The following is a 13,962-nucleotide window of genomic DNA, read 5'->3' on the forward strand; positions in this document are numbered from 1 at the left end:
TATTGAAGGACTAAAATATCATTAACATTTTTCGTCATTAAGAAAGTTCCACCTTTGGTAAGGAGAGTATTAATTTGGTTTACCCCCCATTATGTTCATTACTGGAAATGTTATTATATGCTTTATTTCCTAATTAACTAGTTATTATTTTCATAACCTTGTAGTACATGCACCATTTAATCCAATTAGAGGTTTTTCTTCACTTGGATTTTTCTCAAAAGGTTTCTCTTTTAGTGGACAATAGGATAGGCTTGTTTATAGGTTCTTAATTATGTGTATATTCATCCTTAATACCATAGCATTTGTCCTTTTTAGTTGATCCTTGACTCCATTTTCCCAATGGATTTGACCTTGTTTTGGCCATCTTGTCATCTTATTTATAAAATATTTTATATTAATTTCATTTTGTTAAATCTAATTCTTCATAGCCATCTTGAGCCTTTTTTGTAACATGATTTAAAAACCTGAGTTAGGAAAGCCTTCTAAGGAGGGGGGATAGTTGTAAAACCCATCTATTGTATGTAACACTCTCTTAACCTAAACTAAGAAAAGCTAGGTCTAATGTATAGCAATGAAAGTAAATACTTTATTATTAAATAAATAAAGATAAATTAATCACTTGGAAAACGAGACACCAAGAGGTGAGCTTCTTGCCAAATGAAATCCCATTGGTGAATGAGAATGAATAATTCTTTCATGATAAGACATCTAAATAAAATTCTAGATAAGCTTAATGGAGTGGGAGATAAATATCCATTAGGTTTCTTCGCTGGAAAAAGGTGCTAAGTTTAACATAAAACCCTTGCAGAAGAGAAAGGAAAGCTTTAATGGGAAAAACCTCGTGGGAGAGAAAGGCGAGTGTTTCCATGAAAATCTTAGGAAAATGGATAAAAATATCCACTTAAAAGAAAGACGCCGCTAAAGGAAACCAGATCATGAAATAGGCTATTAAATACCCATTGAAGAGATCAACAAAAGGCAATTGATCCATGGCAAGAACTCTCGGCTCAAGGTCAACTGGACGTAGTCAGTTCTAGTTTGGCTAGCGATGCTCGATTTTCCAAGTGAAGATTCTTTCAGCTAATCTAGTTTCCTTCAATTGCTTGGGATGTATTGTATGTGGCTCCTTATTCTTTATGTTGTGGCATCTTTAAACTTATGAGGATAATTGCATTATGCTATCATATGGTTCATAACTCTTGATGTTTCAAGTTGAATCTCAGAGTATCCATAGTAAGTTGGATACTCTGAGATTCAACTTGAAAGAAATGAACCACATATGCCTCAAATCCAAAACTCTTGATGTTGTCAAATTTTTAAGTGTATGTGTGTACTTGCATGTATAATCTTTGTTCATGAGATGATGGAATAATTATGCATGTGATGACTATTGAATCTAAAGTTAAATGAAGTTAAATTGGGGGATGGGAGCCTAGTAGGTAATTGTTACTATTGGGTCATGGAGGTATGTGACAAATGGTCTCAGAGCTCTAAGTTCAAATATTGCAGCCTAAGGGCCACTCACCTCTGTAGAATATGGAATGGGTTATACACTATGTTTCATAACAACCGAGGAATTCATAATTGTAAGTCAATATAGTCTCTAATACATTAGAATGTATGTGATAACTTGAACCAATATCAAAGTGTGGTACATAATGAGAAAGAATAAGAAGCAAAAGGATATACTTTTGAAGTATAATTGTAGCCTTCCCATATCCAAAATATGAATACAAAGGAGTGGTATGTTAATAAAAATTTTAGTAAGAACTTGGAATAGGTGAAATAAAGAAAATTTATGTAAGATCAGCATAGCTTGCAGTGGATTAAATTGAGCTCTCATAGCCTCAGTGTGAGATAAAATAGTGTTAAGTAAAGAAATTCCAAAAAGGCTAGAGGGAAATCCACCCTAGCGACTCATTTCCCTTGTAAATCGATATTTTCAAGAAAACTGGAAAGGGAAATTTGAACAGGGGATAAAATTCCAATTTCATCACCATTGTGAAAAAGAGAAACCAATTTTAACTCGAGCATAATTTAGTGAATCACGATAAAAGCTAAAGCAGTTTGTAAAATGATGTATGGTGAAGGGTATGAGAACTATGTGCGTAGAAAAGGTTCTCCACAAGCCTAAATTGCGAATCACTTGATCATGATTTGTTTCGACATTGATCTCACAATGTCGAATTGTACTCTTCTACGAGAGAGTAGTGCCCCTATTCTACTCATGGGGTTTCTGGAGATTATTGTGTTGATGCCATTCCATTTATTGATAAATGGTATGGTGTGGGTAAGAGTGTTGAGCTTCCTAATCGTTACAAACATTTTCCCGTATCACCTGATGTTTGTAGCAATGATTTCATGCTAGGGAATGAATATGAATACAAGCGTATTGACTTAAAGACCCTCATTATGAGGGCCATTGATAAGTTTGGGATGAATTTCGACCTACTCATACTATTTATCCCGTGCACCTTAATGATTACAAGTTGCATTCATGGACGCTTGGCTCAAGCGCTAAGAAGCCCTACAAAAGTGTAATACAAAATGTGCTCCACAAGAAATGTGATGTTTCCGATGATGTAATTTCAGACGCTCGGAAACTTGCCCACCAAGTTAAGAATGATCAGAGGGTTAAACCTTTCGGCATTTTGTGCAATGTTAGATCCACGAACAAACATGACACAAATATTGTGATTTCAAATTTTATTTTCTGAGGGTTGTCAGCGGGTAAGTCGGGACCCCATCTGCCCATATAAAATATAGGCAGATGGATAGGTGTTGTATACCTTCTTGTTAATGTATTTGAAAGGTCTAGAGTCCATAAAAGTCTAAACACATAGCGTGAGATAACAGATCTAGACATCAGTTCTCGAATATTTTCCAGAAGGCAACTGTTTTTATAATGATAAATGATCGTTTTTTTTATCTGTTATATATATTAGTTTATAGCGGTGAGTATTTCTCATTTTTAGAGAACAACAGCCTCTAGTATTATTTCCCTAACACGAAACGTGGATTCCCTAAAGTTACAAATGTATTTAGAAGTCTTACAGATAGATCTTAACCGCAAAATCTTGTTATATCGAAACAATGAATGATAATAAAAGAAAAGGCGCGAGAAACCTCTACAGTCCCATGAGGGAGATAGAGAAGGTTTGGAGACACTAAATTCGATCCGTCCATATTATTTCCACGATGTCGGCCTGAAACAACGATGTTAATTCTCGTATGTATAAATAACTAGATGCATTCTTTCCAATTATGCATGTGAGTGATGTGTCGATTACAAACGAATTAAGATTCCTGAATAAACAATTATTCACGTAGGCATGTAATTCAGGTTCAGCAATCTGCCATATTAGGATATGGACAAGCGAAATCATTGTATCCAGGGAGATTCCAACCAGATACTAGCCGGATAAATACCTGTATAGTTAAAAGAAAAACATATAGCATTCCGGTTTTGATTGAGACATTGTCCATTTTGTTCGCTTCTCCCGGACGCTACTTAGTCTTTTGGTGCTTGTGACAGTAAAATCACCTCTAGGTGTTTTCGAGTGACAAGTTTTGGCTTCCAGGCATTGATATTCTATCAATTTCAGGCTGATTCATCCTTATGCTGTCGAACATCAGCTCTAAAATATAAGAAACCATGATACTTCATGCATTGTTAGTACCAAAGTCCATATTCAAACCGAGAGAGTAAGGCTAGTTTCAAGTGCTTTCTTTCTTGTTATGCAACTCACGATTTTTACAAAACAAAACTCGTATGCCCCTAAAAGCTCGCTCGAATATGGTAGCTTTAGGAAGCGGCTACTATTACTAGTATATTGAAAGCATAACTACACCTTCCTATTCATAATTGACAAAGAAAAGCACTAGACAGTTGTTACCTTTTCAAATCCGTAATATCGACGGTCATTTCCCTTTCAATTCACAATGCCGCTCTCGTTGAGAATCCACAAATCCTCCATCTTCAAAAAAGTGTTCATAGGGATAAGGTTTATCTCGACCTCCACATTGCCAACATAGTCATTGCTCTAACTTTCCTATACGTTATACATTGGAACACGAAGGCTACGCATGGATTGGGATTGACAGATTGTGTGAAAAAAAAAAAAATATATATATATATATATATATATATATATATCCTATATCCAATATGTTATTAAATCTGAGTTTAGCCTCGATTGTGAGGGAAACCTGTGAAGTATTGTCTTCAATTTATTAAAGAAAAGTGTGGAAGAGTCATCCATTCTAATCCACGCGCTGTCTTCCTGTTAAAATTTCTTTATTTCAGTGTTTTGGTGGGTCTTTAATGGCTGCCAAGGAGAATGAGAAGAACTGTAGCCATACATAAGAGAATAAGAAGTTGGGGAATTCGTTGTCTTCGTAGGCAGGTTCTTTACATAACATTTTTATTTGTGAATCATCATTTCTTTATGCATGCACTGGATGTTCACATGCACACTAGTATTATTACATGTATTATGTGTGTACATTTTATTTCACACGGTCTTTATATATTACAACGCTTGTAGCATTCAAGTGCTTTCATCTTTTAAATAACCAACATCCTTCAAACACACGTGGATGCATGGTCATAGTATATCGGCATCAAATGCTACCCTGCAAGTAGTGTATATGACTAACTTATTTTTCTATATGGCTGCCTAAAAGTAAGGGTTAAACACTAACCCTTGGAAGCACCGAAAGAAGTTGGGGGAAATTGAACATGCAAACGGTTTGTGAGCAGGAGACTACTTACCTTTCACCATGGCAACGGTTGTATTAAGGGACAAGTCTTCCAAATCTCAAATTTCGACGCCTCTGTGGTATGCTTGAAGAGGTAGAGTCGATGCTCTTGTTTGCTGCTCTAGAAGGACACTGGAACATGGTCAAGGTCCATGGTAACCTTCAGTCACACAAAAACGGTAAGATTAAAGGAAATTAAATTACGAGCTCGTTATCTTAATGCAGAACGCAAACCATAGGACTAAGGCATACCTTCTGTTATTTTCCATCAATAGTAATTTACATTATGCTTGAAGGATGTATGTTATCATTCTCATTACATACGAAGAGTAGATACTGTTCCAAACTCATGACATGATTACATGTATGTGATTACATATATGTATGGCTCATTTGTGTGGTTACAATGAGTTGTAGCAATATGCTTACAAGCATGGATGCTACAAACTTTCAATAATTATCATGTTTTAAAAATTGATTTAAGATATTGTACAATGGGTATAGTCGAGCTTGATGAATGAACCAGGGTAAATTTAATCCTTGCACTTATATCGAATTTCTCAAGTCTAAGTATTGTGGATAGCTATAGTAGCATTGTGAGGAGGACCGTGAAAAGGTATATAAGAAAAAATTACTCTACAGTATGGTTATGGGCGGAGTAGAGGGCAATACAAATAAAGGACAACAATTAACAAAGCTGATTTTTTTTTAAGTAGAAATGGTCAACCATAAATTGATTACTTTTTCTATTGTGTCGACTTATTGAATGATGTAAAGATTAAATTTTTAATTCATTATATGTTTTGTAGAAAGATCTCCAACGCTTAGGTTATTGTTGAATGCACTTGTGAGGGCACAAAGGCCCTATACCATGATTTAAAACTAATTTAAGGTACTTACACATGATATACCTAGTTTTAAATGTTCATAGTAGAGTGAGAGGAATGAAAAAATTTGTAGTAATTTTAAAGTATGATTTTTGCATTGAAATTTTGGATGATGGGTTTTTGTAGGATGGTCGTCATGTTTTATAAATATGAATGCAAGTGTAGAGAATTGTGGATAAGGAAAGTGAATTATTCCATACTATCATCATACTACTTTAAATTATGAGTTGTATGATTACTAGACAAAGGTGTAGCTTAATAAAATTCCAACTAATGTCAGAAAGGATAGTCTAGTCAAGGACATAAATTAATGGAATAAAGTTTATGCTTATAGAAATCCTACGAATGGATGATATATGAAAGAGGAAACGTTGAACTCATATAAGGTAACTCACAAACAAAAATAGATAAAATGTCAAGTGTTTTTTTTCATAAATCATAGCCAACATGAGGAAAAATAAAAATGAAAAGTATATAAATGGAAATTATATACATCATCAGGAAAGAATTTTATGACATACTCTCAACATTAACAACAGTTGATGGTTAATTAAGTGGGTTTCTGAAGGTCTTATTTAATCTATTCATGAAGGTTCCCATGAAATATCGTTAAGCGCATGAGACTATGTATTTTTAAAATTGGTTTTCGATGAAATCCATTTTGAATGTGGTTTTTCCGTTGGTTGAGCCGTTAATTCAACTTATTGGGAAAATGATTCAAATATACACTATTGAAGGGAATTAAACCTTACCAAGATATTATTCAAATGCTTATTTAATTAGACATGCCTAAATTGGAACCTACAAGTTTATTTAGAGTAAATCAATCTCAAAATCATTGTAAATAAAGTAGATAAGAGGCACAAATTATATTCCAATCTAGATGAAACTAGGGTCAGATTTGAGAAGTAAATGCACAAATGTAATACAACTCACTGTATGCATGTTGGAGAAGACATCATACAAATAATGACTCTAATAAGAAGGTCAATGGGACTGACACCAAAAGTAAATCTAATGGAAATACATAATGGAAGTGTAAAAGCAACTCCTGGTGTTTCTCGATTAATAGTACTAAGGCAATATTAAATACAAAATCAAATTACAATGTGTAAATTATTGCAACTCAAAGTATGCAACCTCAACATTCACAACATTGAAGGGAATATACATCCAGTTATAGATGGGGTTCTGCTAATATCTGACAAATAGAAACCTTTCAAATCTGCAGCAAGAAGAAGATTCTTCCAGTAGAAGAATGGTAGATCTTACAAATGTACTACTTATGGGAAGTCATAAGATAAAAATGGTCTGTGTGGTTCTACTACATATACATAAAGGATACCTGCTTTATGAAATGACAAAAATATTAGATTTGGTGGAGCTTGATGCATTTGAAAAAAAAAAAAAATTAGAACAATCTAGAGCAACCTGATTACACACTAGATTTGGAACATGATTGGTCCAAATTAATAAACAAATATTGGGTAAAACAAAAAAGTTTCACATTAATACAACTCATGATGATCAAAGGATCTTAGGCTGGTAGTAAAGTAATGCACGCATCAAGTGAATTGGAACATATAAAATGTTCTAGATGATGAAGAAAGAGGATAACAAATCATGCAACAACTTGTTACTAAATTAATAAAACGATGGCTAAGTGGCACTAGTAATCAGGATTGTGGTGCACAAAGATATTGGGTATCTAGCAATCTATTCAAATAAATGGACAACCGTACAATCTGAAATGCGTATTTTGTACCAATACTTCCTATCAAGCAATACAGGGGAAGTCTACCTATCAAATTGTTTTGATAGTGTTGTCGGGTTTTGAATATAACAACATAACAATTATTTCATAAACAATTTATGAATTGTATTATACCATGTCATGATTCAGTGTTAAGTGGGGTATCAACATGCTAATGACCTGGGTTCACACCCTGAGTCACATAGTGACTAAAAACTTAATGGGTGTGGAATTGAGAATATTGTAACCTCATTTATAACTCATGTATGGGAAATGTATGTATTTTCATACTGATTGTTCAATTGGTTTTGGACATACACTGAATTATTCATGGCCAACAAGGTGTTGGAAGAAGTGTCAAAAGAGTAACAACAAATCATATGACATGATTAGTTTATGTATGGTGTAATTTTCAATACCAAACGATTATTTTCTTGGCTAAAGAAAAATTTAAGGTTGTTATCAGACTTAAAATATAACGTTGAAGTCCATACTAGACTAACTATCATAGTCAATAGTCCGCTATTATTAAGACCCGGTCTCGTGACCGATTAAGTTCCAAAACTCAAAGTTATTGGTATGATAAAGTTGTAGTATGCATGATTACCACGATGGTACTAATTTGCTAAAAGTGCCCCGCAACCACAAAACCCATGAAAAGGATTAGATAAATAAAAGCACTTGAACATTTTGACATAAAAATCATTTACTTATGCTCTGGTTGCAGGAGTTGAACAATTTCATGAATTCCGTACTCTCCAATCGAGAAACCGAGTACAACTTGATTGGACTTGCTTAAAGGTAATATGAATAATTGAAGGAATGTTTGGCATAATACTAACATGGTTAGAAGTATACATCGTGTAGGTGATGCTATGGACATTTGGTATTGTGTACATATTATATAGGTGGCACTGTGTACAAATGGTACAAATGGTACTGGTATGGATGCATGTATTGCATGATGATATATGACATGTATAACTGTATGTGTGTGATGCACACTATGTGTAGGTACACATGGTTGGGGAGAAGGCACTAGGTGATTGCCTGGTGTGGCAACCGATCCAGAGTGCGTACTGAAAAAAAGACAAAGGTGGAAGCTAAGGAGTAATTCAAGGATAAGTATCAATGTTTTATTTCCGTTTTATATACATGTGATTTATGGTTCTGATCTATGATTGATGGTTACATATGCTTTATGATTTTGATGGTTATGAGTTAACCTGAGGTAATATTTTGTACATGTTGATTGGTCAAATGTGCTAGATTGACTTGTTGTGACTAATGAAGAGAGACCGCACGAAGCAATTGTTCAGCAAGAACACAAATGCATTGGAAGAGAATGCAATTTCTTCCTATTATAATACAATGAAAATAAAGAATCATAGTTAAATGGCAGACAACATTAACTCATATTTACTCAAATAGTAGTATTGCTATATCAAGTTATGACATTAACTATGGTAAACAAAATTGAGTTTTGTTTTTTTATGGCATCTAAAGTCTCTCACAGAGTTGAATGAACAAATGTTACGTGTAGAAATTGAAGGAGAATTGCGGTAGAATGCCTTTGTAATCTATATATCGAAAGTTCTATTTTAAGTAGCAAGGTCATGGGAATCTGGAAATTCAAAAACAATTACCTGTGAACGAGGAAGTAAATTGTAAGATGCAGCAATACACCAAGGATGGTGTAAATTTAAGGGGAGAGTATAAAACACCCCTCTGTTGAATGTAACACTTTGTTAACCTAAACTAAGAAAGGTTAGGTATGATGTGTAGAAATGAAAGTAAATACTTTATTATTAAATAAATAAAGATAAATTAATCACTTGGAAAAAGAGAGAAAGGTTAGGTATGATGTGTAGCAATGAAAGTAAATACTTTATTATTAAATAAATAAAGATAAATTAATCACTTGGAAAAAGAGACACCCATTGCCGAAAGCGAATGGATAATTCTTTCATGATAAGGCTTCTAGATAAAATTCTAGATAAGCTTAATAGATTGGGAGATAAATATCCATTAGGTTTCTTAGCTAGAAAAAGATGCTAAGTTTAACATAAAAGCCTTGCAAGAGCGAAAGGAAAGATTTTATGGGAAAATCCTTGCGGGGAAGAAAGGCGATCTTTTCCATGAAAAGCCTAGGCAAATGGATAAAAATATCCACCTAAAAGTGAGACGTTGCTAAAGGAAACCATATCATGAAAGAGGGCATTAAATACCCATTGAAGAGAACAAGAAAAGGCAGTTGATTCATGGCAGGAACTCTCGAATCGGGAGTGAACTTGAAGTAGCCAGTTCTAGGTTGGGTGGCAGTGCTCGATTTTCCAAGTGACAGTTCTTTCAGCTAATCTAGTTTGCTTCAATTGCTTAGGATGTGTTGTATGTGGCTCCTTACTCTTTATGTTGTCACATCTTTAAAGTTTTGGGTATAATTGCATTGTGCTATCATATAGTTAGTAACTCTTGATGTTGTCAAATTTTTAAGTGTACGAGTGTACTTTCATGTATAATCTTTGTTCATGAGATGATGTAATAATTATCCATGTGACGATTACTAAATCTAAAGTTAATCGAAGATAAATTAGGGGATGGGAGCCTAGAAGGTAACTGTTAATATTGGGTCACGGAGGTATGTAACAATCACTAATCGATAACGTTTCTAAGTTACTCTTGTGCTCTCACTTTGTGGTTGGGACCTTTACAAATTGAGTAAAAGTTTGAGTGGTAATAGTAAACAAATGGTGGGAATCTCCTCTACTTACCATATACCATCCCCAACTTCGCTTTTTTTGTGATCATGAGGTACATTAATAAACCCAATGAATAATACTGGAGAGCCTCATCATGTTGGACAATATTATTGTAACATGAATATTTCTTTAACATATTTTACTAAGATAGATTTGGGCTGGATGATAGGAAATCCAATTCTAATTAAACCTCAAGTTTAATTTTGGTCTAGTTTCATGGTCAAGCAAAAAGAAATATACTATTGCTCTTATCCATCAAAGATATAATTTCATGGTGTTGTTAATGCAAAACAAATAAGTGTGTGGATTGGGACCATTTTGTTGTGTAGGCACTTCCACATTTGCAACATACATTTGTATATTTTGATAGCTAGAGTGCTATTTAAATAGCATGTAACCATATTTTCCATCAAACGACAATGTATATGGAGTTGATACATGATGGTGCAATTAATATATAGTTTTGTTCTAGTGACCAGCTAATTGACATGTATTCTTGGTTTTATGCTCACATGTCAACATTAAGGGAGGATGTTATCATAAATTAAATTATGCCACATTTTATATGCAGTTATGGGCAAAGAACTTAGTATGCATATATCATGGATTTATAAGGATCAAATCCTTCTAGGTACAGACTTATTTTTATAATGTAAAATTAAAAAAAAAAAAAACACTTTAAGACATTTCATCCATTTATAATATGGTAAATTTGAGGTTAAAATGGACCTATATTTATTTGTATATTTAATTAGATTCTATATATATATAAATTTTTTCTTAAATATTTGATTTATTATTAACATTTTTTTCTTTGTGTTAATAGTATATATCTTTTGAAGGACAAACATCAACTCCATTTTGACTAATGAATAAACTATAATTTTTTTAGTAATATAAAATTAATATTTTATTTATAGTTAATATTAAAATAATATTTTTGTTGTTAATATATTTTTTAAATATTAATTACACAGCAATCTCGTACTCATCTCTATAGTCCTGGACTTAGACTCAAATATAAGAAAAACCTTTAAAAAGCAACAAAAATACATAGTTTATAATTTTCCGTATTCTGAAAGTATCTTATGCCCATGGATTGGAGCCGCTTGCTTTTTGTAATCAGTGCTTCCTAAAATGATCGAAGTATTTTTCTGTTTCTCGATTTGCTATAATTTCTACTAACTCTGTTGTTATTATTAATCCTGGTTCTTGCGAACGTGTAATTTTTTAAGTGGAAAGCGGTAGAATTTTGAACAACTCTATAAAGCCAACATATTTTTGTTGTCAACAGAAAAATGAATTGATAGGAATCCGTTGCTCTCGTCACAATGCAGGAACAGCCCTAAACAGCTTTCTCATTACTCATTTCTGGGAAAAGGAAATCATTTTCTAGAGGACATGAAAATTTCACAGCGAACGCATCGGGAAAGGATACAGTTGGAAGTTAGAAGTTGGAAGTTTGAACTTGGCCCACCTAACGCCGTTATTATCGGCTCATCGAATGTTTACTTCGAGTATAGAATATCAATCAGAAACCCTAGATTTCCAAGTCCCAAAATATTGGCCGGGTAATGGCTTGACCATTTACCAATAGACACACCTACAGATTGCAGTTATTGCGCCAAACGTTTCGATTTCTCCATGTAAACACCGTTTACTAATGTGAAGAGAAAGGGGCTGAACAGGGGTTTATACAAGAAAGCAATCCAAGAGGTAGGGTAAATAAACATTAACCATACATACCTGGTGGGATTGGCGAACTCATACAGCTTCCCTTTGGGGGAGAAAACAATAAGCGCCACTTCCGCATCACAGAGTACCGACAGCTCGTTAGCTTTTTTCAGCAGTCCTTGCCTGCGCTTAAAAAAAGTAACCTGCCTGCTGGTCGCGTTTTCGATCCTCTTCATCTGGGTTTTTCCCCTCGCTCTTCTCGTCCTCTCCCCTAACTTCTCCTTCTCCTGGAAACAATTAATCGGATTCATGGGGAGATCAGATTAGGAAATTTAAACGAACACCCACTAGCCAAAGAGAGGCGCTAAAACTGTGACCCAATCATGGCTGCTACTGATGACTTTATCAGCTCTTGAAACCAGAACTCTATCGTAGAAATGCCAAGATCGTAATTAGAGAAGTTTTCACCCGTTTTCTCACCAGAAGAACATCCATGGATATATATGCCAAGAAAAAGGATGATAGCATCGATCCGCCTCTATCACGTCCAACTACCGGCTAGCGAACTTAATTTAGACAATTTCCGGTACATTTTCTCACCGATTCTGTCATAACCAATACCTTAAGCCTAAACAGTACGACATAACAAGACAACGGAGACATTACCGAACGAATGTGGAGCAAAATCAAAATAAGCTGCCTCGTCATTTACAGTTCGTTCACGTGACAAAGAGTACGGATTGTTAAAAATGGACATTCATATATTGCTCCAATTTATTTAATGTGCAATTGGTCCACTTAAGGTCTCCTTTATCCATGCCTCGCCCCCGCATATGGAATGGTTTTTAGCCCCGACATGAAAAGTGCAATTTGTTTCAAAATCTTGAAATTCTAGGCAGGAATCCAGTAACAGTATCGACGGGACTACGGATAGTTACTCGTAATTTGCACGTTTACTTTTATATATTATTTTAATATTTTATATATGAGTAATTTGATTTATATGGTCTTGGATAGATGGTGGTCCTGTGATCTGTTAAGGTACTTTCACTATGACATCATCCATTCCATTCTCAGCTCTTATGATGATATATTAGATATAAGGAAGACATATATATTATTTTAATATTTTATTATGTATTTTATTATTTTATTATAGATATATTTTCGGTGAGACATTTAATTTATTAGAAGTTAAAAGTTATTTTGTGGAGATAGAGTAATCAAATTGCACAAATAATGTAAATAGCTTTTGTTGTTTGATTTTGAGAGTGCTTGTGTTGTTTTTAAGTGTTGGTAGGTTCTCAATAGATTTAGGTTTTTATAAAGTGGGTATGTTTATAAATTTGATTAGAAAATGAATACATTCATAATCTAATTTGAGCTTCCTTTATTTTTAGTTGTTGGAATATTTATGAATTTCTTCAAAATGCATGCCATATATATTTGTATTGCTTGACATGTTAGAATCCTCCCAAATCTTTATTTAAAAGTGGGTTCAAACTTGTTTATTGTTTATAAGGTCGTCCTTGAGTCTAACACATCATGATGAAAGTTGAAATTGTTTGTTCCTCTTCATTAATGAGTTTAACCAAGAAGTTGAAGTAAATTGATTGTTAGTCTTCATTAATGAGTTTAACCAAGAAGTTGAAGTAAGTTATTCCTCTTCCAAATACATTATAGTTAATTGGTTTGACCATGCATTATAGTCAATGAGTTTGACCAAGCCACTATAAGAACTTTTCTAAAAATGATTTGTAAATCTTTCAATTTAAATAAGCAACTTCTATACATCATTGCTCCAAATTATTAACTACTTTCACAATTAGAAAAAAAAGAAAATGAATGGTTTGATTTTCCCAAAATTATATAACAAGACTACATTATTATAATATTTAATTTAATAATATTTTTTATTAAAAAAATTATATTGCTAAATAACTACTTTTATATTTACATTAAAAATATAATCTTATTTAAATAATAATAAAAATAAGCATTAAACCTCATTTAAAAAAAAATATATATCATAACAAATTAGAGTGCCCATCAAATTTATATCCCTTTTTGGATAGAATTCAATAATATGAAGTAGTTTATACTATCATTTGATTTAAAATTTATAACA

At 33.4% G+C, this 13,962-nt stretch overlaps 1 protein-coding gene across 2 annotated transcripts in view; it reads right to left on the reverse strand.

Annotated features, from left to right (window-relative positions):
- Positions 1–12,505, reverse strand: part of LOC149212078 (MADS-box protein SOC1-like) — a 428,798-nt gene extending 416,293 nt beyond the window's left edge. Inside the window, exons 1-2 of one of the 2 annotated variants that reach the window (XM_089390542.1) lie at positions 12,315–12,505; positions 11,907–12,121 (exon numbers count right to left, since the gene is read on the reverse strand). In XM_089390542.1, coding sequence (XP_089246668.1) covers positions 11,907–12,121; positions 12,315–12,362 — 263 coding nt within the window. In that variant the 5' untranslated portion in view covers positions 12,363–12,505. The remainder of the gene's footprint in view (positions 1–11,906; positions 12,122–12,314) is intronic. The other variant, XM_089390541.1, reaches the window with a different exon arrangement.
- Between the last annotated feature and the right edge of the window lie 1,457 nt (positions 12,506–13,962).

The sequence above is a fragment of the Pinus tabuliformis genome, chromosome 1_1 (assembly GCF_031772625.1).
Source record: "Pinus tabuliformis cultivar Carrire ecotype Pingquan chromosome 1_1, CPIR1, whole genome shotgun sequence".
Lineage (NCBI taxonomy): Eukaryota > Viridiplantae > Streptophyta > Pinopsida > Pinales > Pinaceae > Pinus > Pinus tabuliformis.